A 24420-nucleotide genomic window follows, 5' to 3' on the forward strand; every position below is an offset into this window, starting at 1 on the left:
ACTGGAGCGGGACCTCCAGCCTCAGCTTTACAGGCTGTCCTTCACATATCATATAAATATGAACCTGACACTGGAAAGGGCTGGAACCATAACAGGATTGTATAGATTATGGCAGAGCCAAGGCAGGAGCATAGAACCTTCCTGCTCCCACGCCTCTTTCTTCTTATGCAGTCTATATTCTTGAAATAAGCATTTAATTTGTCCCCTTCCCAGTTCCCCCCATCCCTGCGATCTTGTCTGGTTTCCAGAATTCTTTTCCCTGGGGCTCCTTCCAGAAGTGCCAATGTATGTCCATCCTTTGGGTCTGGGCACTGAGGCACAGCTTTCCTCTTACTAGTATTGACTCATAATTATCTCCCCTAGGCAGAGGGTGACACTTGGTGTGGTCAGGGAAGTGACTGAGGGAAGCACAGGGAGCTGAAGTAGCCAGAAGGAGGCTTCTAACTCAGACTGATAGTCAATGAAGGCTTCCTGGAGGAGGTGACACCTGAGCTAAACCACAGCAGAGAAGGGTAGGGCCAACGATTTTTAGGTGTGGAGTTCAGGCTCCATCTGAATTCCCAAACCCCAGGGGCTGTTCTGAGCCCCAGAACCTTCACTTTGAACCCTGCAGTTATCCTAGGGAGGGGGCATGTGTGGACAAGAGACAGGTGAGGTATTATCTGCCCTTGTCTCAGGCAGACCCCCAGATCCTTTCCTCTGAAGCTCCTCTCCTTGGGCCCTCCCAGGCCTCCTGCTCTTCCCCTTCCACATAGTCTCCCTTGGCAATGCTGTCCATCCCCTGGCTTGTAAACACTGCTCTGTCTTGAGGATATCCAAACTGTCCGTCTCCAGTCTTGATTCATTCGTTCACCAAGTGTTTATTGAACACTTACTGTGCCTAGCTCCATACCAGGTGCTGGGAAGACCCTAGGGAACCAAGCAGACATGTTCCTTGCTTTCACGGAGCTGAAGTTTAGTAGGAGATACAGATGGGAAACAAGTACACAAGTGACAGATGCAATGAAGTAATAGGACTTTTCTGACAGCCTAGATACAGTTGGCTCGTCTCCCTTGTATCTACCCACAGCACCTCCTTATTTCTTAGCATTTAGCATTGTGAATACATGTTTATTGTTGCTTGTTTATGTCTGTTTCTGAAACTGGAATACAAGCTCCTGAGAGCTTATTTGCTAGATAACATGTTGTCAGATGACACTGTCTCTCTAGTGTTTAGAACGATATCCAGCATGTGGTAAGTGCTTGATAAATGTTTGTTAATGAAGGAAGAAACTAGGAAGGGAAGATGGGAAAATAAGAAGGAAAAAAAAAATAGAGAACTAAGTTAGAGAAGGTGGGGATGGGGTTACTTTAACCAGACAATCAGGGAAGGCCTCTGTGAAAATGTAATGTCTAAACTGAGATTTGAAGATTGAGAAAGAACCAACCAGGCAAAAAGGCTGAGGAGAGCATTCCAGGCAGAGGAAACAGTAAGTATAAGACCAGGAGGTGGGAAGAGCTTGGCATACTAGAAGAAAGGAAAGGCCAGTGTGGCTGCACTAGAGTGAGCAAGGGGGCGGGTGGGGAGCAGGAGATAAAGTTAACAAGGACATAGGTGCCACATCACGAAGGGCTTTGCAGGCCACAGTAAGGGCATATAGATTTTATTTTAAGTGTCTATAACTCTAATTGTCCTCTGATACTGATTCCTGGATTTCTCTTAGGCACTTTAAATTCATCACTTCCTGAAGCACACATTGTGGGTGCCCTGCCCATATTTGCTCAGCTCACATGGGAAGTCATAGGTAGACAGTGCCCAGATACCCAGTCTCCCCAGATGCTTCCTGAGTGTTCTGGGGGAAGGAGTGTGCTCCTGTACCCAGCAGGTCCGAAGTGAATGGGAGTTTCCGTAACCTTTAACCAGTTAGAAACAGGAATTGGTAAACACGCATCCCAGCTTTCTGGTTCCTTGGGCGTCATTTGTCAAGTATGTTTCCACAGAGTCTCAGAATGTCCCTATTGGGATTGGGTCCCAATTATTTACAGTGGTAACCTGTCAGTCAATACATTCTTTATTGGCTTTTTTCCTTTCTTTGTCTCACTTCCCCACTTCTCATGATCCTTTCTGGGATCATCTCCCCAGTAAAGTCCTTGCACTCGATTCCCATGTTAGGGTCTGCTTTTGAAGGAACTCAAACTAAGGCACTCTTTAGACATAACTCATTATATTCCCCTAAATATTATTCTCTCTTCCCCATCTCGGGCTTGAACCCAGCTGCCATAATCAAAGATTCTAGTCTGGTCAATTCTAGAAGAAAGGCAGAGGTACAGCTATTTATCGATCCCCTCCCTTGTATCCAGCCCTGTGCTGAACAATGGGACTCTGGGATGAATCAGATCATTTTCTGCTCTTGGGGAGTTTCTAGCCTGTTGGGGAGACAGACCTGGTCCCAGACAAGGACCATACAATGTGCTCAAAACTATATCAGAAAAGTCAGAGAAATCTTTCTTGAAGAGGTGACATCAGCTGGATAGTGAAGGCTGAGTAAGACTTGGCCACATGGGAGGCAGAGAGACACTCTAAGAAGGCAAAATTTTATGCAACGGTTTGGGTGTGTGAAAATATAAGGGTTTGGCAAGGCAAGGGAGTGGAAAGGAAATGGAAGGAAACTATATTTGGTATGGAGAAGCAAGGAAAAGGGTGGGCAGAAGCTGAGGCATGGCAGGCCTTGAACATCAGGCTGAGGAGCTTCTACTTCCTCCTGAGTGTGATAGAGAGCTATGGAAGGGAGTAACAATGTCAGATTTGGGTTTGAAAATGATCCTTCTGGATTAGTCACAACTAGGGGGCTAGCCCAGCCAGGCTCCCTAGGTTGAGGCTGAAGGGTAGGCATTTTTAGGGGGTGAAAGAAGTGATTTTGAGCTTGAGGCACTGGGGAAAGGATAGGGACTAAAGTACAGGAAGGAGTGCTCCTGAACTTGAAAGGGTCCACCTCCCCATGGTCAGCTTTGGGCCTTGATATTACCTGATTCAGCTAAACAAAGCCAGGGAGGGGGGACGAGACCTGGGGGATTTGTCAGCTCACTGCCCCTGAGGTAACCATTAATCTCTCTCCTGGGAGAATCCAGGGATTGGTACTTTGAGGGGCAGATCCTGGACAGAATGGAGGAACACACAGAGGCAGGCTTGGCACCAGGGTTGGGGGATCAGAGGGTCCTAATCGACAACCCTGCTGACATCCTGGTCATTGCTGCTTATTTCCTGCTGGTCATTGGTGTCGGCTTGTGGGTGAGAAAGTCGAGGGGCCGCTGCTGGGGCCAAGTTTCTGGGGTTTGGGGTAAAAGGGAGACCCTAAGTGGCTATAGGGGCAGGATGCCTTGATCTTTGAGGGAGAAACCAAGGTCTGGGGGGCAAACAAGGCTTGATAGCCTCAGGGAGACCTAGGCAACACTCTAATCTTTGTCTTCCCACCTTTGGATTGGGCTAGTATTTTCTCAGGGACAACATCCTAAATGATTTGGTTTCTGTTCCTCTATTTACATTGTGGCTGATAAGAAGCTAGCTCATAGGTCTGATCCAAGGCCCCCAGGAAAGCCAGGCCAAATCCAGCTGCAATCAGACTTGGGTGGTTGGACACAGGTTAGGGCCTGGGTCTCTCTGGGTGCCTGGGAAAGAGGTCGTGGGGGTTGGGTGAGAACTATCAGGGGAGCTGAGTGCTGGTTAATCTTAAGCCCGAAACAAGGCTGAGGAATGTGCTCAGGAGGCTAATGAGGTTTGAAGACATGCCCTGAACCCAGGTCTTCCCCAACTCCTGTCCCCCAGTCCATGTGCAGAACCAACAGAGGCACTGTGGGTGGCTACTTCCTGGCTGGACGAAGCATGGTGTGGTGGCCGGTGAGAAAATCTGGGTGGTAGAATGGGAGGGGGCCTGGAGAAGCAATCTGGCTCACCCACACTTCTGGCCATCCAGGTCGGGGCCTCTCTCTTTGCCAGCAATATCGGCAGCGGCCACTTTGTGGGCCTGGCAGGGACTGGTGCTGCAAGCGGCTTGGCTGTGGCTGGATTTGAGTGGAATGTGAGGCCCCCTTTTTGTCAATAATCCCCCTCTCCAGTGGGAACCCCTGGAAGGGTCACACCTGGGGAGGGTCTATACAGATGGGATGTGAAACTGGATGTGGGACTTTCCAGTTGGGGGGCATGGCTGGGCTTCAAGTTAAGGTTGCATGTCCACAATGGAGACAGGGGGATGTAGGGGTTGACCACTTTTAGGGCAGGAGTAGGTCTTGCTCCTAACTTGCTCTGTGAGCTTGGACCAGCCACTGCCCTTCTGTGGCCTTGATTTCCTACTCTCTAAAGTGAAGGTGACCAGCCTCAAAGACAGTAAAGTACTTGCTCTCTGAAGCTGTGGCCTGTGAGGATCTCAGCCAAATTAAAATTCCTTGCAGAAGTGGAAGAGAGGACAAAGCTCTGGGACTGAGGCTTGCCTTGAAGGGCTGGGGAGATCAGAGCATTGAACTCAGGGCTCCCTGAAGGAGGAGGGCTCTGAACTGAGCCTTGAGGGCTTTGGTGGGTGGAGAGGAGAGAGGAAGCAGCCCTTTCTGCCTGAGGCTCGGGTCAGACTGAGGGGTCTGTGCTTGGATTCATGTGCTTGGGTTGGAGAGCTGCAGTGGGGTAGAAACCATTTTGGGAGGGAGTGGCCAGGGGTCATGTCCTGGGAGGGCAAGGACTGCTCTAGTTTAGGGCCCAAGAAGGTGTCGGGAACCTCTCCCTTAATGCCGAAGTCCCAGAGACATTGTCTGCATTTGTGTCCTCTAGGGCCCAGATGTGACCTTGCCTTTAGGGTAGCACATTCATTAAGAGAAGGTCTCTCATACCCTTTCGGGGGAGGAGGAGCTCATGGCAGGATCACAGACAGGGAGTCAGTCACCCTAGGCTCTCACGCTGTGCCTGCAGGCGCTGTTTGTGGTGCTTCTACTTGGCTGGCTCTTCGCTCCCGTGTACCTGACAGCGGGCGTAATTACCATGCCGCAGTACCTGCGCAAGCGCTTCGGTGGCCATCGCATCCGTCTCTACCTGTCCGTGCTCTCGCTTTTTCTGTACATCTTCACCAAGATTTCGGTGAGCACGTGCAGTGGGAGCGACAAGACCCTGGAAGGGCGGTACCACGGAGTGGAGGTCTCTAGAAAGCCTTGGAAGGGGCGGGACCAAATAGAGGTAGATGTAAGATCATGATGGAGGCAGGGCATGGAAGACATTAGTTTCTGAGGCTGCAGCCATAGTGGATGGAACCTGAGAAGGCCGGCCATCGAAAATGAGGAAACCTTTCAGGCGTGGCCACACAGTGGTCTGGGCAGGTGAACTTGGGTCCTTGCTCTGGCCCCTGAGTCCTGACTTGCATGATCGCTCCTTCCTCCAAGGTGGACATGTTCTCCGGAGCCGTATTCATTCAACAGGCTCTAGGATGGAACATTTATGCCTCCGTCATTGCGCTCCTGGGCATCACTATGATCTACACTGTGACAGGTGGCTGTGGCAACGGCGTAGGGAAGGGCTCGGGCTCGGGCTCGGGAGGTATGCTAGGAGCGTTACTCAGCCATACTCCGCTCGCCAAGTCTTTCCTCCTGCTACCCGAGTGCATGGGTCCAGAGTACGGGCCATCTTTTTGAAATTTGTTCTCTAGGAGGGGGCTCCTTTTTCACATTAGAACAAAGACACCGTCTGTATTAGGAGCAGCCTGTCTGGGCTGTCCCCACTGACCCAAGCCTGTTGCAGGAGGGCTGGCAGCGCTGATGTACACGGATACTGTGCAGACCTTCGTCATTCTCGGAGGGGCCTTCATCCTCATGGGTTACGGTATGCTCATTGGGCGAGGGATGCGGAGGTCGCAGGGCTATCGCTCTGGGAGCTGGGACATGGAGTGTCTCAGGCGTGTGGGTTGTAGGGAGGGTGTTAGCACGGGCGTCAGGTCCCCTGACGGTTTGCCCACACAGGTTTCCACGAGGTGGGCGGGTATTCAGGGCTTTTCGACAAATACTTGGGGGCAATGACGTCGCTGACGGTGTCCGAGGATCCGGCCGTGGGCAATATCTCCAGCTCCTGCTATCGACCCCGGCCCGACTCCTACCATCTGCTCCGGGATCCTGTGACGGGGGACCTGCCGTGGCCCGCGCTGCTCCTGGGGCTAACCATCGTCTCAGGCTGGTACTGGTGCAGCGACCAGGTGCGTGGTCAAGGCTTGGATGGAATGAGGCTGGGGCGGAACCAAAACCGCTGTGGGCGGGGCTGAGGTGGACAGAGCCCGAAACCACTTGCTGGAGCTGGTCGAAGGCGTGGTCTGAGGGAGCGGGTACTGAATCAGGGTGGAGCTAAATCCGAGGGAGCCGGATCCAACCGGCTGGGGTTGTGTGGGGAACCGAATCGCTGCAACGCAGAGCCAGGAAGGTCCTGAATTAGAACAGCAAGTTGAGGGAAGGCCTGAGAGGGCGGGGCATCCGGGACCAGACGCTGATAAACACCCCTCGTCACAGGTCATCGTACAGCGCTGCTTGGCGGGGAAGAGCCTGACCCACATCAAGGCAGGCTGCATACTGTGCGGCTATTTGAAGCTGATGCCTATGTTCCTCATGGTCATGCCAGGCATGATCAGCCGCATTCTTTACCCGGGTAACGTCTACACCCCTGCCCCGACCAAGAGTCCAGACCCTTTCTTGTGTAGGGATCCACAGGCCTCCCTCCCATTTTTGTTACTAAGATTTGGGAATCCAGTCACCCAGCCTCACCTTCCACCGAGGATTCCATCTCGCTCCTATTAGAATTCCCAATACCAATTCAGGGATCCGAGTTCCCCAAGTAATGTCCTAGCTTTGTTGTACCCTCTTTCTGCAGACGAGGTGGCGTGCGTGGTACCCGAGGTGTGTAAGCGCGTGTGTGGCACTGAGGTGGGCTGCTCCAACATCGCCTACCCGCGGCTTGTCGTGAAGCTCATGCCCAATGGTGAGGGAGGGCAGGTTGCCCCCTGCCTGCATACATGAGCATGCAGCGGACTGCTGCCGGGCGTAACCACACACGGCCAAGCCCGCATCATCCTGGGACATCCTGGTGGTCCAGGACTCACAGCTACCATTGGCCCACAGGTCTGCGTGGGCTCATGCTGGCAGTCATGCTGGCTGCGCTCATGTCCTCCCTGGCCTCAATCTTTAACAGCAGCAGCACACTTTTCACCATGGACATCTATACACGCCTGCGACCCCGTGCAGGCGACCGTGAGCTGCTGCTAGTGGGACGGTGCGGCCTGGGTTTTCCCTCACCTGCTGCCCTGTGACTCACCCAAGTGTGGCCAAGGGTGGGGGGCAGGGAGAACTTGTGGGGGGTCCTGGGTGAAATCTTTGCACACTACAGGCTCTGGGTGGTGTTCATTGTGGCTGTGTCGGTGGCCTGGCTACCTGTTGTGCAGGCGGCACAGGGTGGGCAGCTTTTTGACTACATCCAGGCAGTATCCAGCTACCTGGCGCCACCTGTGTCCGCAGTCTTTGTGCTGGCGCTGTTTGTGCCCCGTGTAAATGAGAAGGTGAGTATGAGTGTAGTTGTGAGCCCAGTGCAGGATTCAGGCATCTAGAGAAGACTGACGTCCTTTATCTCTGCAGGGTGCCTTCTGGGGACTGATTGGGGGTCTGCTGATGGGTCTGGCGCGCCTCATTCCTGAGTTCTCCTTTGGCTCCGGCAGCTGTGTTAGACCCTCAACATGTCCGGCACTCCTCTGTGGTGTGCATTACCTCTACTTTGCCATTGTACTCTTTGTCTGCTCTGGCCTCCTCACCCTTGTAGTCTCATTGTGCACAGCACCCATTCCACGCAAGCATGTAAGTGCCAGTCTCTGGATGGGCACCCAAACATGAACTAGGTGGGCCAGTGTAGCCCTCTCCAACCTGTTTGCTGGTCCACTTCTTGGAACACCCAGTGGAGAGGACTTGGCTTTCTCTGTGGAGGTCTTGTGAAGTCAGGCTAGGAGCCCAGTTTCAAGTTGCATTTGCAAAGCAAGCAGTGTTTTAGTTAACATTTATTTGAGGTGGTTTGGGGGAGGTAGCTTCAAGACTGGAGGGGAAGTGATTAAAATGCCCAAAGTCCTAGGCATGGCCTTTGGGACTCAAGACACAGGATCTGATTGGTGGCTGAGGACAGAGTACTATCTTGAAAGCCCACAAAGGGATTTCGTCTTGTATTGATGCAGGGTAGGTACACCAGCACAGGGCTAACCAGGGGCAGGATAAAGGATGGGCAAGATTCCACAGGTGGAGAGTGGGGTAAGAGGCAACAAAGGAAAAACAATGTGAGTAAATAACCACAAGAAGGAACATGGTGTTAGCAAGATTCTAAGACTAGAGTTTAAAATACTAGTTTTGAGTGCAGACAGGAGACTTGGGTTGATGAAGTAGGGCCAAGAGCTTTGAACACCCACCTGAGGGGCTTGGGTTTAGCCTGAGGGCAAAGGGCAGCCATGGAAGATCAGGTTTGAGTTAAGCCTGGGCTAGGTGTACAGGCTGGACAGAAGGAGGCTAGGATGTGTCAGGATGGACAAGAGACGTCAGGGTCTAGGGTGAGGGAACATAACTCCTATTTGGTCCCTGCTCCCACCCTTCCCCAGCTCCACCGCCTGGTTTTCAGTCTCCGGCACAGCAAGGAAGAAAGGGAAGACCTGGATGCTGATGAACTGGAAGGTCTAACCTCACCCCCTATACAGAACAGGCACCCTGAACATGCAGTGGAGATGGAGGGTAAGGTGCTGCCCCAGAAGGTTGGGGCTAGGGAGCTGGGGGAGCCAAGTTCCCTCAAACTAACTGTAGGGCCTTGATTTTTCCAGAGCCCCAGTCCTCAGCACCAGGCCTGTCCTGCCAGTGCCTGCTCTGGTTCTGTGGAATGAGTAGGGGTAGGGCGGGTAGTTCCCCACCCCCTACCCAGGAGGAGGTTGCTGCAACGGCGAGGCGGCTGGAGGACATCAGTGAGGACCCAATCTGGGCCCGTGTGGTCAACCTCAATGCCTTGCTCATGATGGCTGTGGCCACATTCCTCTGGGGCTTTTATGCCTGAGGCCAACTGTGTTAGACACCAGGAGCCACAGCCAGGGCAAGGCTCAGCCTCACAATGACTAGGGGTGGGGAACATGTAGTGGTGAGAAGGAAGTGGGGCAGGAGGGGAAGAAGGAAGGCCTTGGTTTTTTTCTCTACCTTGTCTTTGCCTAGTCCACCTGACTGGCAGTTACTTCCTGTGAGGCCTTGGCCAACCTGCCAGAGCAGTTCTCCTGAGCAAAAATAAAGCTGCCTTTTCCCACTTCCTGCTGTAGCCAAAGTAGTTTTGCTTCAGGCTTCTGTCCTGAGACCTGGGCCTCCGTCTGGGCTGCTCACAAGACCTTCTTTTCTGGAGACAGGAGCCATGTGGCCCTCCATTCATCCACCTCTAGCTGGTGCTTCTCAGTCTTCCAGCCCACATCCTGCAGTCCTGGGGAGAGGTCATGGGGGTACTGGTACTACTGAGACTGCTGGGGAGGAGAGTCTGGGCTGACTCTGGGGTGAGAGGTAAGGACCGGCACAGGCTGGGTGCAGGCTTTGTGTCCTGCTCAGACTCCCCTTGCCTCTGCTGGGTGATCCCTGGCATATAGAGGCTGAAACCTCATCTAGTTATAGCAAAAATTCATTGAGCCAGCACATGGAAAAGAACTGGAATGGAGTAGGTGCTAAATAGATTAGTATTAGTTATTTGTGAGCCTCCCCTCACTCCCAGTTCTTCAATGCCAACTGGGATTATAGACTGTCAACACTGATACAGCCTCAGGGGCCATCCTAACCTCTCTATCTTGCAGACAAGGAAACTAAGGCCCAGACTTAAGCTCAAAGAGAACCCAGATCTGCCACCTCTCAGGTGGAGGGGTGGGGAGAGACGTAGGCAGGGACCCTGGAGAGAAGGTATCAGGTGCCCAGGGGTCTGAAGGATATTACCTTTTAAGAACTTTGGGAATAGCTTGTCCAACACTTGGTGTGTCTCCTTGACAATGACCCAGCTCTCTTTCTCAAGACCTAGAGTGGGGTGCAGAACCAGGAGCTCTTGGGTTCCCAAGCCACAGAGTCCATCCTTTCTCCACCCCACTGAGTCATCAGCAATCTAGATTATGAGGCTCTTACCTGCCCGTACTTGGTTCCTCAGTTTCTCCAGTTCTGCTGGGAGGGGCCCATTTTCCTGTAGGGCTCCAAGTACCAGCCCGTGTGTGGCAGCTCTTAGGATGGTCTCAGTGCCTGCCATCTGGCTCAAAACAACCTGTACCTCATCTGGAGACACAAACACAGACTGGTAATAGGGATGGCCATCTCCCCAAATACTTTCAACCCTATCACCTTGCTTCACCCCTGTCTACCCCAAGAGGCACCGGCCTGGCATGAAGGCCATCTGTTACCCTTTCCTTTCAAACTTTATCTCCTGTTGGCCACCAATTCTCTGGCCAAATGGAAATGCCCAATTTCCAAATACAAATTCACAGCAGCACACTAAGGTGGGTTTATTTTGTATGTCTTTAAAGGCTAGTAAGAATAAACACCTTTTAACAAACTATCAGTAGACCAATAAACTCTTGTATTTTTTTCCTCAAGAGATAACCCCAGATGGAAAAGTGGTTCCGTTGAGATAACCAAAGGTCATTATCTTATTTAAGTGTGTTGCAATGTACAAAGTGCTTTTACATAATGACCTTATTTGATCCTCAGAAAACACTGCAGATAATAAGGCAGGTATTATTAGCTCCATTTTACAAAGGGGCAAGGTGAATTTCATTGGGGCATGCGGCTATAATTTGAATACATGAAGTCTTAGTCTTGAGCTCCCTCTAGGGCACCAGGCAGACTCCACACAGTCCACGGTCTGTCCAGGGCTTGTGTTCCTGGAACCAGAGGAGTAAGAGGCTGACCCTAGGAGGGTGAGTCCAAGGCTGGGAGAACATGGTACACTTACTTCGTGACTGGTCCCAGTGAAGAAGGTAAGGTTCTTGGTGTCCCTCAATTAGTTGCTGCAGCTCGAAGACACTGAAGGGAAGAAGAGTGGAATGGGGAAGAAAGCAAAGGCAGGAGTAACCGTCGCATCTAGTCAACTGAACAGGCATCTGTTAACCCTGTCTATCCTTCGTCTGTCATTTATCCACTTCCTATCTATCCTAAGCCATTACCCACATACCCCACAGCCATCCTTACTTTCTTCTAGCATCTAGTGATCCATTTACCCCATTCACCCATTCTTCCTTCGTCTAACAAATATTTCCTTTTTTATCTACTGTTACACACCCTGCTGTCCTCAAGCACTCGTGCTGACCTTCTGTTCAGTGGAAATAACCTAGAGAGATGTGGCCTGGTCAAGGGAAGACAGTGTATAATTGGAATAAGGCACATGTGGGGAGTAGGGGGTAGTAGTGATGAGTGAGAGACACTGGGTTACTTACCTGGATATCAAGCGATGTAGGGGGACTCCCAGGAATAGAGAGAGAGATGGCCAGAAACCTGTGGGAAGTTGGGAGTCAGGAATCCCAGGTGGGGGACAGAGTGGGTGATATGGGACTTGAGACCAAGGGGGGTTAGGTCACCTGTCCACAGTGGTTCCACCTTATTGGCTGAAGTGGGGTCAAGTACCTCTCCCCTCTGAAGAAAGTGCTTCAGAACCAACCAGAGCCGGCCTTCGTTCAAAGTCTCTATGACAAGGGCTCGGACTGCCCGGTAGTTGGCATAGATGTGGAGGGCAGTGAGGAGGAAGAAACAACCAAGGCTGAAACTGGAGTGAGAGAGTGAGTGGTCATCAAGGGCAGAAGCCCACCTGGGCACCTCAGCCCCATGCTTGCTCTCAGCTTACCTATGGCACTCTGACACCAGGGGAAGCATCAAGAGGCTTACCAGGAGCCCTGCCAGGTTTACCAGTGTCTCCTGGAAAATGGCAAAGTGGTTGAGAATTGGAAGACTCCTCTCCAGACCAGACTAAATATCCTTGAGTGCCTTTCATAACATTCCCTCCCTGCCCCAGAACTTCCTAGGGTTCCCCATACTGACAAGGGTGCCTAATAAATTTCTAAAACTTTTAGTGAGCTGTCATTTAAAAGATACCAGCTGCTTCTCAGCCCAGGTAGATAAAACACCCTTGAAGTATGTCTTCTTTGCTTCCAAGTCACCTGAATAGTCCTATGCTCAGGCAAGTAAATGTCCAGAGTGGGGAAGTATTTTTATTTGGTGGTTTAAAAAGGTTCATCTCCCCCTAGCCCCTTGGTATGCAGTTAACTGGCAGACATTTTTGCAAAGAGGTCAAGGAATGGTCTAGGAAGAAAGGCGCAATATCAAAACCTCTTCCCTTGAGAATCAGTGTTATTAGATGCCTCTATGGGCCTGAGATGGCCTGACTGAGCTCACCCTAGGGGAAAGGACCCTAGTCTGCCTGCCCCCAACTCATCCTAAGGGAGGAGTAGGAGTCTGGATTGGTGCCCCTGACTACTGGGGTCCCCAGGAGAGTTGGTCCTGGCACAGAAGGTGAGCTGTGGAAATAAAGGCTGTGGGAATGACAGTAACCAGGGATCAAAAGCCTTAGGAGCTCAGGAGCAGAGGGACCGCCTCTTCTCTAGGTAGGAACAGTCATTTCCAGCAGCCACATTAAGTGGTAACAAAGCAACATCGGCAAAAAGCAGGGGTCTGCTGTAGGACTAAAATATATCCCGGGTTGCCCCTATGATGTGTTACTGCCTCTATGGAGGAAGCCTGGGGGTAGGGAAGGCTGAGGGGTTAGAAAGAGAGTAAGCGAGAGAGCAGGCATAAAGCCGAGACCCTGGAGAGCAAGGCCTGGGTTGTTCTTGCTTCTCCTTCTCTAACAACCTACAGGAGAGAGAATGGGGAAGAACTAGTCCAACCAGCTCCTGAGAGAAGGGATGTGTCCAAGGGGACCCAGGAAACTGAACCACTCTATGCCTTATTTCCTCATGTGTAGGATGGCAACAATGAATACCTCTTGTATGAGACCACTATAGGGATTTAATGAGTTCATACAAATAGAATACTTGGCATATGGTTAATACTTCATAACAACCTGTGTTAATATTATTAAAAGTAATCTTAATTTTTTTTTTTTTTTAGAAAAAATGAACTTCTATTTAGCAACCTAGCAAAACAATATAAAGACAAAAAATAGGAGTGGACAGAAGAGAGGTCTCTAAATTGCTTTGGTGTCAATTATGTCACACTTATGACCTCACTTTCTCCATCTGTAAAACAGGGATAATAATATCTACGTCATAGGGTTGGTGTGTGAGTTAAATGATGCAACACACATAGCACTGAACATGGGGGTTAGGAGGGATCCAGTACCTATAGGGTTCAGCCTGTAGGGGTGGTAAGACGCCCATATTCCAGGATCCCTTGGTCAAGTGAGGGGCTGGGCTAGAAGGGCCTGCTAAAACTGCCAAGCGGCTGGAAGTCTCTAGCCAGTGACACCAGCCACCTCACGTGCCGAACACTTTTTGACTTACACATGGGGCCCCATGTGATCAGAATATCCCCCTCCCAGGGTAGGGCTAGTGCCTAGAGGGGGTGAGGGCCAGGGCAAGGGCTCATTCTCTGCCACATGGGCATTGTGCAGAGGCTGAGATGAACAGCTTGGACTTGCTGCCACCAGAGCCTGTGCCCTCACACCTGACTACCTATCCTGAAAGTCAGAGCAGGGAGTACCTACATTTCTTTCTGTGTTTCCCACCCCTACCCTCAGGAGCACTCAGGTGCTTCTTTCCACACTCCCAAATGGCTTGATGCCCTCTCATCTTCCCTCACACCATCCCTCCAATTCCAGCTGCTCACCTGGCTGCTATCCTTGGCTGACACATCAGCCATGTTGTTTCTCCGGGCCTGGTGCATGGTCAGTGCAGCCCGAGTGGCCCCGCCAGCTACGCTCACAATGCACTGGGTGGGGAAAGGAAAGAGTGAAGGTCAGACTGGCCATTAGGTATGGCAACACAGGTGCTTCTGTGGGTGAGCCAAGTAAATGGGTCAAACCAGCCTAAGAAAATCAGACCTCGGATGATCCCACAGCAAAATCCTGAGTGCTGTCCTTGATATCTTGTTCTCACCCTGCTTTCAATAGGCCTACCCCCCTTGTCTTATTCCAGGAGAAAACTAAAGTTCTGCCTCCCATACCACTCTGTGGACCCGGCCCAAGGAAACTCAATTTCTTTCTCCAAGGTGGAGGTCCAAAGATCATTCTGGGCCTAGAACTTACTCACTCTCCAACTTCTACTTTGGCTGTACCCCTCCCCCTTCCTGAGCAACTAGGCTCAGTCGAGTTTCCAATTTTATGCTTACATTCTGCCTGTAAGTAACTCCACTCTCTTCCTGGCCCAGTGGAGGCCTCTCCAAATCTTCTAGGCCAGGTCAAAACCTACACTGGAGGCCATGACTTCCCAGGGCACTTGGATCTCTCCCTCTGAGATCTAGGATAATAAAGCTAATTGATGAGGGACACTGATCATCTTCAATCATCTCATATTTATCAAATATCTTTTAGATGTCATGCACAGATTTAGGTGCTATGTATATAATTCAGGCACAACCTCTGCTCCCATGAAATTTATAAGTCAATAATGATAAACAAATAAACAAGTTCTTAGGTAGGCAGAAGAAACAGTTTGCTCAAAGAGGAATGTGGTACAAAACGAGCTGGAGTAACTAGTGGGGACCCGATCATGTAGAACCTTGCAAGCCTTGTTCAAGTCTGTGTCCTAAGAGCAGTGGGACAGGGAAGTGACCTGATTCAATTAGTATTCTTAAAGGGATTATTGGGCTGCTCTGAGAGGAACTGAAGAGAGATGAGAATGGAAATAGGGAGACTACCTAGGAAGCATCTGTGCTTTTTCAGCAATGAGGAACTAACAGGTCACATGGAGATGGGAGGAGTGAATGGATTGGAGAGATTTAGAAGGCAAAACAACAGAGTTGAATGGATATTTAGCTGAGGGTGACAGGTGAGGCAGGAGAAAGCATGGATGACAGCCAGGCTTCTGGTTGATGTACCTGGGGGACTGAGACTAGAACTCTAGAGAAGGTTGGGGTTGATGAGGGAAGGGAAAGGAGGAAGCTCATTGCCTTGTCCTAGTCCATTATGTGAAGAGACAGAGACCCCAAAGATGGAGCTTAGTGCAGAATTTGAAAAATGGCAGAGATCACAATCCTTGGTTCACAGCTACGACAGTAATTTTCTTTGTGGTTTCCTGCCCTGGAGCGGGGAGGGATGATCATGGCATTTACTGCCTGGGCCAGGGAGGCTAAATGTACTCTACCACAAAGAACTGTTTGCATATGAAACATCAGCAGTGCCCTATGGAAAAACACTGCTCTAAAGTGATTTTAAGTAGCTAGATCTTACATGTCTGTGCCAAGTACTTAACGCTGTGGTAAAGACAAGCTAACCTCTTTATTGAACCTTGCTAGGCTTCAGTTTCCTCATCTGGATGAGGCCAACTTGAAAGATTGTGAGGGTGAGCAGACTGGCAGAGGTGAAGAGCTTGTGTTTACTCGACCTGTCCCTCTAGCCTCACCATCTGATCTGTACTTTGTCTTGACACTGGGCTGTTCTTTCTGCCCAGAACACCTACTCTGCACCTTAAACTCATTATTCACAACCCAGCCCCAGGGCAGGACTTCCCACATCTCCCCACTAGGCCAGATTCCCTGCCGAACTCTCTTGCCCCCTACACTTCTCATCTGGAATACCTGTAGCTAGAGTTCTATAAATACTTAATTTCACGTTGCTTTCTTTCAAAGAGAGGAGGGCCCATATTCCATGCCTAACATGCGGTAGGTACTCAACAAATATTTTAATGAAAGAATGAAAGGTAGCTAGGGAGCCGGGCCTAAGAAGTTGGAGCACCCCTTCTATCTCTCCAGACACTGACTGAGACTCTCTGAGGCACTAGGGGCTGTGTCTGGCAGAAGGATCAGAAAGTAAATTTGGGTCTAAGTAGAAACAGCTAACTTTTTCACTCTCCTAGAAGTGCCTTGAACACAGGCCCAGGTTGGGCTCACCTGTGGGCCCCAAGTGAGCCCATATACAGCACCGCTTAGGCAGGTAACTTGGGTATAGGGGTATCCCAGAGGTGGGTACCTTGGCCAGGTTGCTGATGCAGACGGTCATGGTGAAACAGATTGGATATATGGGAGCCATAATCTCAAGGAACATGGCTGCATCATTGAGGATGTCAGCAAAAAGCCTGGGGGGGAAAGGATCAGAGGTTAGAGGTCAGAGGTGAGAGACCGTTACACACCGCCCCCCCCCCCCCCCCCCCCAGTCCCAGCTCACCTCCACTGCTTGGCATTACAGTCCAGTTTGCTCCTGTTGGGGAGAAGAGATTGGTTTGCAATTTGGATTTTAGGAGAAAACACATTCTACGGGCAGTGCAGGCCATCCTTAGGTAAGGTCTGAAGGGCTCAGAAAAACCTACGCCCCAGCTGGACATCTGTCCCAACATCCTATCACAGCTGCCTAAAAAGCCACCATTATCCAGGAGGACCTTGGTGGTCACTTAGTGTTTCTCCCTTATTAACCCATGACACACCAACTGGGAAAAAATGAGAAAGAACCATTTTACAGTTGCTCCCCATCCTGACCCTCTGCTGAGAGAGGCTACCCCTGGGTTTTTTTTGCCATCTCTCTTCCTCTTCATCTTGCTTCGAGGCTACCCAGCAAGAAGTCCATATTATTTTGAATTGGTAAACGCAACCTTTAGTGTAACCCCCTACATTTTGTAGATAATAGCCCAGAGAAAGAGCAAGGCTCTGACATCCAAGCCTAGGATATTTCTCTTACACAACCCTGCAGATGGCTGCCTCTTCTGCCAGGCAGAGAGACTCCCTGATCCAGGCAGGCATAAACATCTGGGGACTACTTCTCTAAGATCCCAATGGCAGAAGACATTGCAACTCCCAGCACAGCTTAGAATTTGCAGCATTAGCCATAACCTTTAATTTAAAATCTCCAAGAGGAAAAGGGAGCATTCTTGTGTGGGGTATGGAACACACATGGGGAACTCCTGAGGGAATATAAGGTAAAGGCAGGATTGAAACACAGGCCTGGTCTAGGACTCTGCCCAATAAAGCTTTCTGATACCACAGAAAGAATACAGGTTTTAGATTTAAATCCCACCTTACTAGTTATGAGCTGTATAACATGGGTAACTTCCGTCTTTTAGATTTGCTTCATATCTGTACAATTTATGTATTCAATCCTACTCTACAAAGTTATGAGAATTAGAGATGGTAAAGAGCTAGTGAGACACAGTTAAAACTGTTAATAGCAGCTGGTGTTTACTGAGCACTTATTATGTGCCACACAATGTGCTAAGCACTTTGCAGAAACTATCTCACTGAACCTCGCAACCACAGTTAACAGCAGATACTAAATGACTTCTGAGGTTGCCCAATACTGACTCGAGGAGGAAGCAGGCAGCACCAGATCCATAATCCCTTCTAGATAAATGGTGACATCGATCCCATGTGGGATAGGGATCCTGATGACCTGCCTAAGCCCACTCCCTACTCAGTTCAGCAAAGTCCAACTCTGTGTCTGAACCACCACAATAGCCTCTGAAATAAAGTCATTCCTTTGGGATAAGCACTGTCCAGTTCAGGCTTCTCTTTCAACAAGCAAACAGAGGAAACTCAAGAGCCTTGTAGCTTTCTGTGTTTTGCCATGATGGGCAGTAAGTGGCAAATCAGTGATCTTAAAGGCAGATCTGGTTATAGAAATGGCTCTGTGGCTTCACTGCTAAGTGTGGGCAAATCACCTGTCTTAGGTACTCTAACTAAAGATTCCTTAGCTCTAATGATATAATTACTAACTCTCCCTTCCCATGGAAACTGGTAGAAGAGAGGTGGAGCTGAAAATACAGCCAGGGCTGAGAGAGATATGACCACTGTCTGGGGAGAGTGGCTAGAAGTCTCTGACCAGGAAGACAAACTCACCCCTTCCACCAGGCAAAGACAATGCGGCCCAGCATGCCAGCTGAATCTGGGGGAGAGAGGCATTGGTAAGGAACCAGGAAGAGCCTTGGGGCCTGCGGGGCCTGGCAGATCTTGGCAATGAAATGGCTGATTCACCTTGGGTCACTGAGCTTGGGAGCTCAGTCTGGTATAGTAAGTTCTAGACAGACATAGCTGTATGATGGGGTCAGAAGTGACTAAACTTAGCAGTTTCTCAGTATGCACCCCTGCACACCAAGAGACTTGGACCATAAACAGTCTTTGCAGCATTGTTCATAACAGCAAAAAACTGGGAATAATGCAAATGCTCATCAACAGAATATATAAATTCTGGTACATTCGTGCAGTGGCACATTAGACAGCTGCGAAATGCCATTGGACTATAACTATTCACGACAATGTAGATGAATACTAGTACCTTACACGAGAAAGTGATGAAGACTATATGTAGCACAATATACTTTTTTCATAAACCTCCAAAACTAAATAACATAGTGTTTAGGTATCTATACCTATATGGTAAAACTACTAAAAAAAAAAAAAAAAAAGGGGGGGGGCAGGAAATCCTGTGTGGAAAATTCAGAGATTATTGTGGATATTTTGTCTCCTAGGTTGGGCAGTAGTTTCACAGGTGGGCATCAGAATACAAACAAATAAGGACTGGAACTGCAGGTTGGTGACAGAGAGCTGGGGATGTGGGGCTGAGGGAGAGGCCTCCCCAGGCCAGGGAAAGCCAGGGATCTCTGAAATTAGCTAGACCTTCGTTTGCATAACAAATGCATGCTGCCTACCTACTCTGTGCCAGGCACTACATGAGAGAGACATGGAAAATACCACAGTGACCTCAAAAGTCATAGTTCCATGCTTAAAATCCAGTGTAAAAGCAAACAGCAATCAGTATGAAAAACACTGATTTAGACCAAGGATTAGTTAACTGTGGTCTGTGGGCTTCCATTGTTTTTGCAGTTTTATTAGAACACAGCTATGCCCATTCGGTGTCAAAGAAAAAAAAAAAGTAACCTTAAAACAGAAAACAGAGCCAGAGCTGCCATGTCAGAGGAACTGCTTTGCATGTCTTATGCCTCAAATCTTTGAGATGTTAAAACAGGGCAAAATAATCTTTAGATAGGGACTGAAGTAACCTTGTGTCCCGAAGAACTGTTTGTAAAGATAACAAGAAAGGAGATGTTATGACTACTTTACTGAAAATGAAAAACAGTTTAGAATCAACATCACTACCTTTTGTTATCTGCAGTAATAGAAATGCTTTCCATTGACGTAATTATTCCTTTTCCCTTTCTCATCCCATTGCATTTGTCTCCTAATTGACATGTTGTGGGTTCTGCTTGAATCAATGCTTCCCAAATAGCTGCTCTTATGGATCTCAATAAATACTTATTACCTCTTACTTTGAAAGGACTTTATTTTTAGGTTAGCAACAGACTGCCTATGGATATTTTTGTGACAATGGCGAGATCACGTTGCTGTGACTGAAATTATACAGCCAGCAAAGTGTAAAATATTTACTATCTGGTCCTTTATAGAAGGACCTGATTTAGGCTGTACCTTATACTGACAGTAGCACTCATAGAGTTCAGCAAGGGGATCACAAAGGACTGCTTTAGGACCAGATAACTGGGAAGGCCTCAGACAGTGGGCACTGGAAAGGACTGATACAGAGGACAGAGGACTCCCAACTTGTTTGAGCTTAAGGGCATGGACCGTTAGGTGGCAGATGCAAGGAGGGAAGGAGGGCTGGGAGCATCTCATGACATATAAAGGTGGTGACATTAAGACTAGCCTTCCCCATTCTCCACTGGAAACAGATGAAGTCATCTTTTGCCACTGCCTCCATCCTTAGGTATTGAGGCTTCCTAACTAGACATCTTTTACCCAATCCTGGGTTCAGGGAGATGGCTAAGCATTGTGGTGGACATCTAAAATATATATGCTTTTCAATCTTCACAATAATCCTGAGTTTGAGAGGGATCGTTCTCTTTCACAGATGAAGGAGCAAAAGCTCAGAGAAGATAGGTGAACAAAAAATGAGACATTTTACAGAAAATCTGGATTCCCAGCTTTTCTGTAAGAACCTGAAGACATGGCAACACTGGGCCTGCCTTTCTTTACAATTGGCTAGAGCCGAGTGGTGGCTACCTTATTCAGAGGAGGCATGTGTACATTTTTCATCCAGCCTGCTCTGCTTCTCCATTTCTATTTCCTGTATGTCCCTGCAAGTAATACCCACCAGGCTGGCTGTATAGGCCTTCTCCCTCTATCACTCACCTTACTTGCTTTCCTTCAAGTACATTTTACTCTACACAAAATTTTCACTGTTCCATTTAAGATTCTTGTATTATATCAACTTAGTGACTCTGAACATGGCAGGATTTTTACTGGTTCCAGGATAGCTCACTAGGCCAGACTTACTTTTCTCCTCTTTGACTGCACACTCATAACCACCTGGGTGTATGTCCTGCCTACAAGGGCTACTTAACAGAAAGATGCCTACTATATCTTTCACTAGAGGCAGATTGCAGAACCCTCATCAGAATCTGGATGCTGTCACTAGGATGCAACATACCCTCCATATTATCTAAAAGTCAACATTGTCCACTAAACTAGAAAACTTAATTTCCACTATTAGCTGAGCCGTAAGATCTAGAAATTTCTGAGTCCTAGTAAGGGATCAGCTGTCCACAAATTGCACTTAGCTCCACTCTAAAATCCTAACCAGCTACGACCGTGCCACCCTGAACACGCCCGATCTCAGAAGCCAAGCAGGGTTGGGCTTGGTTAGTATTTAGATGGGAGACCACCTAGGAAGACCAGGTGCTGTAGGTGTTGAAAAAATTAATAAAAATAAAATAAAAAATATCCTAACTGGCAAGAGAGTGTGCTGTTAAGAGTGGGATATAGAAGACAGTTGATCTGGATCCAAATCCTGGTCTTATGTTATCTTAGACAAGTTAATAAACCTCTCTGTGCCTCAGCCTCCCCTCTGAAAAATGTATGAATAATGGCATTAACTTAATATGGATGCTGTAGAGATTGTTACATGTTACACACAAGTGTGCAAAATGTCTAGCATATAGTAGACTGTCAAAATATTAGCTGCTAATAGTATTACCATTGTTAGGTATGACAAATAACATCATATCCCATTAAGAGATCTGTAACTAAAAATAACATCAAAAAATTCCAAGGGAGTTTCTTATATAAAGCTCTGCATACGAATTTCTCATGTTTGATGGAAACAAGTTTATAAAATCCTTTCTAACAGGGCTACTTTTAGAATCAACAGGCTCTAAAGTACATGGATTTTTTAATATTTTATAGTGTTTTGTTTTTTTTTAATAACCAGGAGACATATACACGCAGCATGCTGGTAATAAGACAAAGGTACTTAGAAATGACATGAAAACATCAACTACTGACCCAGGCTCCTACTGCATTCCAGACACTTAGCCAACAGGAGAATAATGGAAAAGATCAAAATTAAGCAGTTTGGTGGTATGAAAATGTACTCTGAACTACACCTCCTGGGTTCATATCTATGCCCTACAATTTACTGGCTGTGACCCTGGGCAAGTTACTTTTCTGTGCCTCAGTTTCCTCATCTTTAAAATGAAGAAAATGACAATATCTATCTCAGACCTATGGTGAAGACTGAGTCAGTACATTTAAAAACTGGCAATGTAGTAAGCACTGTTTGTGCGAAGTAGGACAAGCCGTCGATCACTAACACTTCACTGACACGCTCTATCAGAGAAAGAGCTTTCTGGAGGCAACTCACATTTGGCCAGTTTGCTCAGATTTACTGGTATGGGTGTAAGTAGGAGTCTCCTGATTCTTCAAAAGATCCAGGGAGGCTCATCAGATATGTGACCAGGATGATGAGGAGCAGAACAAGCCTTACTTTGGGTCTAATTTAAATCCCTATTGAGAACAGTAGTGAAGTACAAAGGGCAGTGGGGAAAGCCAAGGTCCTCTTGACAGGGAGCACGGTTTCCCTCTTCTTCTCTATTACACTGTCTAGGTGGCATGGTGCCATACTGTCTTTTTTTAAATTAGTTTTTCTAAAAACTGTATGTAGTCAACAAATGGTTACTAGTTTTATTTACAGTACCATCCATCTCATATCCTGGATAATCTAAAAGGCTTCTCATTCTTCCCAGAACCTCCTCTCTCTTACTCAGGACCAACTACAATTTTTTTTCCTAGTACGAACCAATTTCCCACACCCCAGGCAGTTGGCAGATTTATTCAATAACAGCACTTGGCACTTATGCAGTTCTTCATAAAGAGACTAAGGGTAAAAGGGTTGGTTAACTTAGGGGAGTTGGGCTCCAGATGATCTAAAGACTGAACAGTATGTAGCAGCTGCAGAGCGGGTGCACAGGATGAGGGTATTCCAGCAGTGGGTGGCTAATTAATCATTGAATAATGCCAATAAAATTCTTTAAAACTTACTCAGCTTTATCAGTTTTTTTTTCCCCCCATTAACACGGTACAAGGCACTGTTCTAGGCACTGGGGAGACTTGGCTCCCAGATCTAATCAGGCACAGGTCCATAAATATACACATCACAGCCCAGAGCTAGAGGCTAGAACACTGGGAAAGGAGTAAACGAGGGGTTGAGCTTCTTAGTCGCTGGAAAAAAAGGCCAGAGAGATGGCAGGGCTGAGAGCAGCGACAGGTCAGGCTCCAGGGGCCCAGCTTACCTTTCACCAGCCAGGTGGCCGTGGCAGCTGAAACAGAGGCATTAGCGTTCCCCACCCCTATGCCCAGCAAGACTGCGTGGGTGGCCAGGGAGCCCGAGAGGCTGGAAGCAAAGGCCTGACGAAGAAAAAAAGTGAGGTGAGGAGTGGGCGCAGGAGCATGGAGGTCTAAGTTCTATTATCAGTCTTCTTGGGGTGTAACTTGGGGCTTGTCACAGCTCTGCTCTGGGCCTCAGTTCTCCAGTCTCTAAGTGGTGAGGAAGAGGTGGCCCACTCTGTTTCCCTTAACCCCTGCCCCTCCACCCCCCACCCCCACCCCTGCTGTATGCCGCCCCGCTGACCTGCACGGAATCCCATAGCTGGTAGGGCAGATAGTCCGGACTGACGCTATCCGGGAAGCCTTGAGGCAGGAACACGGTCAGGAGACGAGAGAGAAACGGTGAGGCCGTCCCAGGAGCCCGACCACCTCCGCCATCTTGTCCTTCAGGTTTCACTTTAAAGACCCCAGAGAATCCCCACCAGCGCCACCCCCAGGCCTCCCACTGCAGGCTCCCGTCGGCAGCGGCGTAGCAGCCCCGGGCCGCCCGGGAGCCGAACCGCTCGGAACACAGCTGAGCCTCAAGACTTGTGCGGTCAGCCATTCCGGTCCCACTTTACGAATAAACGTGGCCAGATTACATTTACAGCTCGGCTACGGCGGCTGCAGAGGCGCAATCTTCCTTCGTGAAAGGGCAGCCGGCTCCTGCGTCTTCCTTTCTCTAGCCCAGGAATCCGACAATCCCTTTCTGACCTCCCGGCCCCGCCTCCGGCACTCCAGCGCTGGTCCTGCCCCTTGTGCTTTGCAACATTTTGCATGGTACCTGGATTCTTTCCTCTTACGGGGAGAAGGAAAGAGGGAAACTTTTGTGTGGGAGACCCGGTGTAGCCACAGAATTTTTAGCTGGGCAAGTCAGTTTCCCTCCCTGACGCCAGGGACTATATTTTACTCCTACTTTATCTTTGCTACCTAGTACGTAATTGCTTAGAAGATATTTATGAATGAATGGATGCATGATGAGAAGTTAGACCAGATGATCCCTGAGGAGGCCTTGTTAAACTTCCATTTACCTTTTTTTTTGTTTTTTCTTTTGGGCGTCTCTGGCACTCCACTAGCAATTATCTGCCTTTCAGCCTTCCCCAGGACTGGAAAAGTGTTGTTTCTGAAAGGATCCTAAGAATATCCGAGAAATGAGAAAATCAAGGGATTGCCATTAATAGTGTCCAAAAACCAGAGAATGGCCAAGAAGTTGTGTGTTTATTGGGGGAGTGGGTCCATGAAATTGGGGGGAGAGTCTAAAGACTGTTTCTCGCTTCTCAACTCAACTATTTTTCTCTTTCCTTCTCTCCCTTTCTCCTTTCCATATTGTTCAATGTGCTGAATAAAAATACAAACAGCTCAGTTCCTAACAAGCGGTGGACCCTTGCCAGAACCAGCTCTGGCTATCAACTAAAATATACAACCTATAGATCTGAAGCTGCTACTAGAGTTAGCTCCTGCCATCAGCCAAAATAAACTACAGATGCAAGCAAACCGGAAAGACCCCTCTAATTTTTCTTTTTCTGGAGCTTTCAGTTCATAGGCCTGGGATAAGATACCCAGACAAGCAAGCCTGCAGTTAATTAACTACATCCTGAGTACCTTGCTTCAGAT

General features: G+C 48.7%; 2 protein-coding genes across 4 annotated transcripts; one reads left to right on the top strand and one right to left on the bottom strand.

Moving 5' to 3' along the window:
* Positions 1-27: 27 nt before the first annotated feature.
* On the top strand, positions 28-9091 carry SLC5A2 (solute carrier family 5 member 2). 3 transcript variants are annotated; one of them, XM_016135889.2, is made up of 14 exons: positions 28-3268; positions 3803-3874; positions 3951-4055; positions 4934-5098; positions 5398-5503; positions 5753-5833; positions 5971-6200; positions 6508-6643; positions 6866-6973; positions 7114-7264; positions 7379-7547; positions 7624-7839; positions 8622-8751; positions 8838-9091. In XM_016135889.2, exons 1-14 carry the CDS (start codon positions 3143-3145, stop codon positions 9062-9064), a joined length of 2022 nt encoding a protein of 673 aa, XP_015991375.2. In that variant the 5' UTR covers positions 28-3142; the 3' UTR covers positions 9065-9091. The 3 variants fall into 3 exon arrangements, with proteins under 3 accessions (XP_015991375.2, XP_015991376.2, XP_015991377.2); XM_016135890.2 differs by lacking the exon at positions 3951-4055; XM_016135891.2 differs by lacking the exons at positions 3803-3874; positions 3951-4055.
* Positions 8019-23500, bottom strand: RUSF1 (RUS family member 1). The gene is made up of 13 exons (XM_016135892.2): positions 23072-23500; positions 22734-22848; positions 17992-18037; positions 16331-16363; positions 16136-16241; positions 13837-13938; positions 11858-11928; positions 11595-11779; positions 11454-11511; positions 10973-11043; positions 10153-10296; positions 9970-10047; positions 8019-9472 (listed from the first exon to the last, which is right to left on the bottom strand). Exons 1-13 carry the CDS (start codon positions 23369-23371, stop codon positions 9375-9377), a joined length of 1407 nt encoding a protein of 468 aa, XP_015991378.1. The 5' UTR covers positions 23372-23500; the 3' UTR covers positions 8019-9374.
* Between the last annotated feature and the right edge of the window lie 920 nt (positions 23501-24420).

Source organism: Rousettus aegyptiacus, unplaced genomic scaffold, assembly GCF_014176215.1.
Source record: "Rousettus aegyptiacus isolate mRouAeg1 unplaced genomic scaffold, mRouAeg1.p scaffold_m13_p_8, whole genome shotgun sequence".
NCBI classification, from domain to species: domain Eukaryota; kingdom Metazoa; phylum Chordata; class Mammalia; order Chiroptera; family Pteropodidae; genus Rousettus; species Rousettus aegyptiacus.

What these genes read in the sequence shown, in the direction of transcription:
- SLC5A2 (XM_016135889.2), top strand. Translation starts at nt 3,143, where the DNA reads ATGGAGGAACACACAGAGGCAGGCTTGGCACCAGGGTTGGGGGATCAG. An exon ending in GAAGCATGGTGTGGTGGCCG is followed by an intron (nt 3,875 to 3,950) that starts GTGAGAAAATCT and finishes CTGGCCATCCAG; the next exon opens with GTCGGGGCCTCTCTCTTTGC. An exon ending in CAGCCGCATTCTTTACCCGG is followed by an intron (nt 6,644 to 6,865) that starts GTAACGTCTACA and finishes CTCTTTCTGCAG; the next exon opens with ACGAGGTGGCGTGCGTGGTA.
- RUSF1 (XM_016135892.2), bottom strand. Translation starts at nt 23,371, where the DNA reads ATGGCTGACCGCACAAGTCTTGAGGCTCAGCTGTGTTCCGAGCGGTTC. An exon ending in CAGCCAAGGATAGCAGCCAG is followed by an intron (nt 11,929 to 13,836) that starts GTGAGCAGCTGG and finishes GCCATTTTCCAG; the next exon opens with GAGACACTGGTAAACCTGGC. An exon ending in GAGGAACCAAGTACGGGCAG is followed by an intron (nt 10,048 to 10,152) that starts GTAAGAGCCTCA and finishes ACCCCACTCTAG; the next exon opens with GTCTTGAGAAAGAGAGCTGG.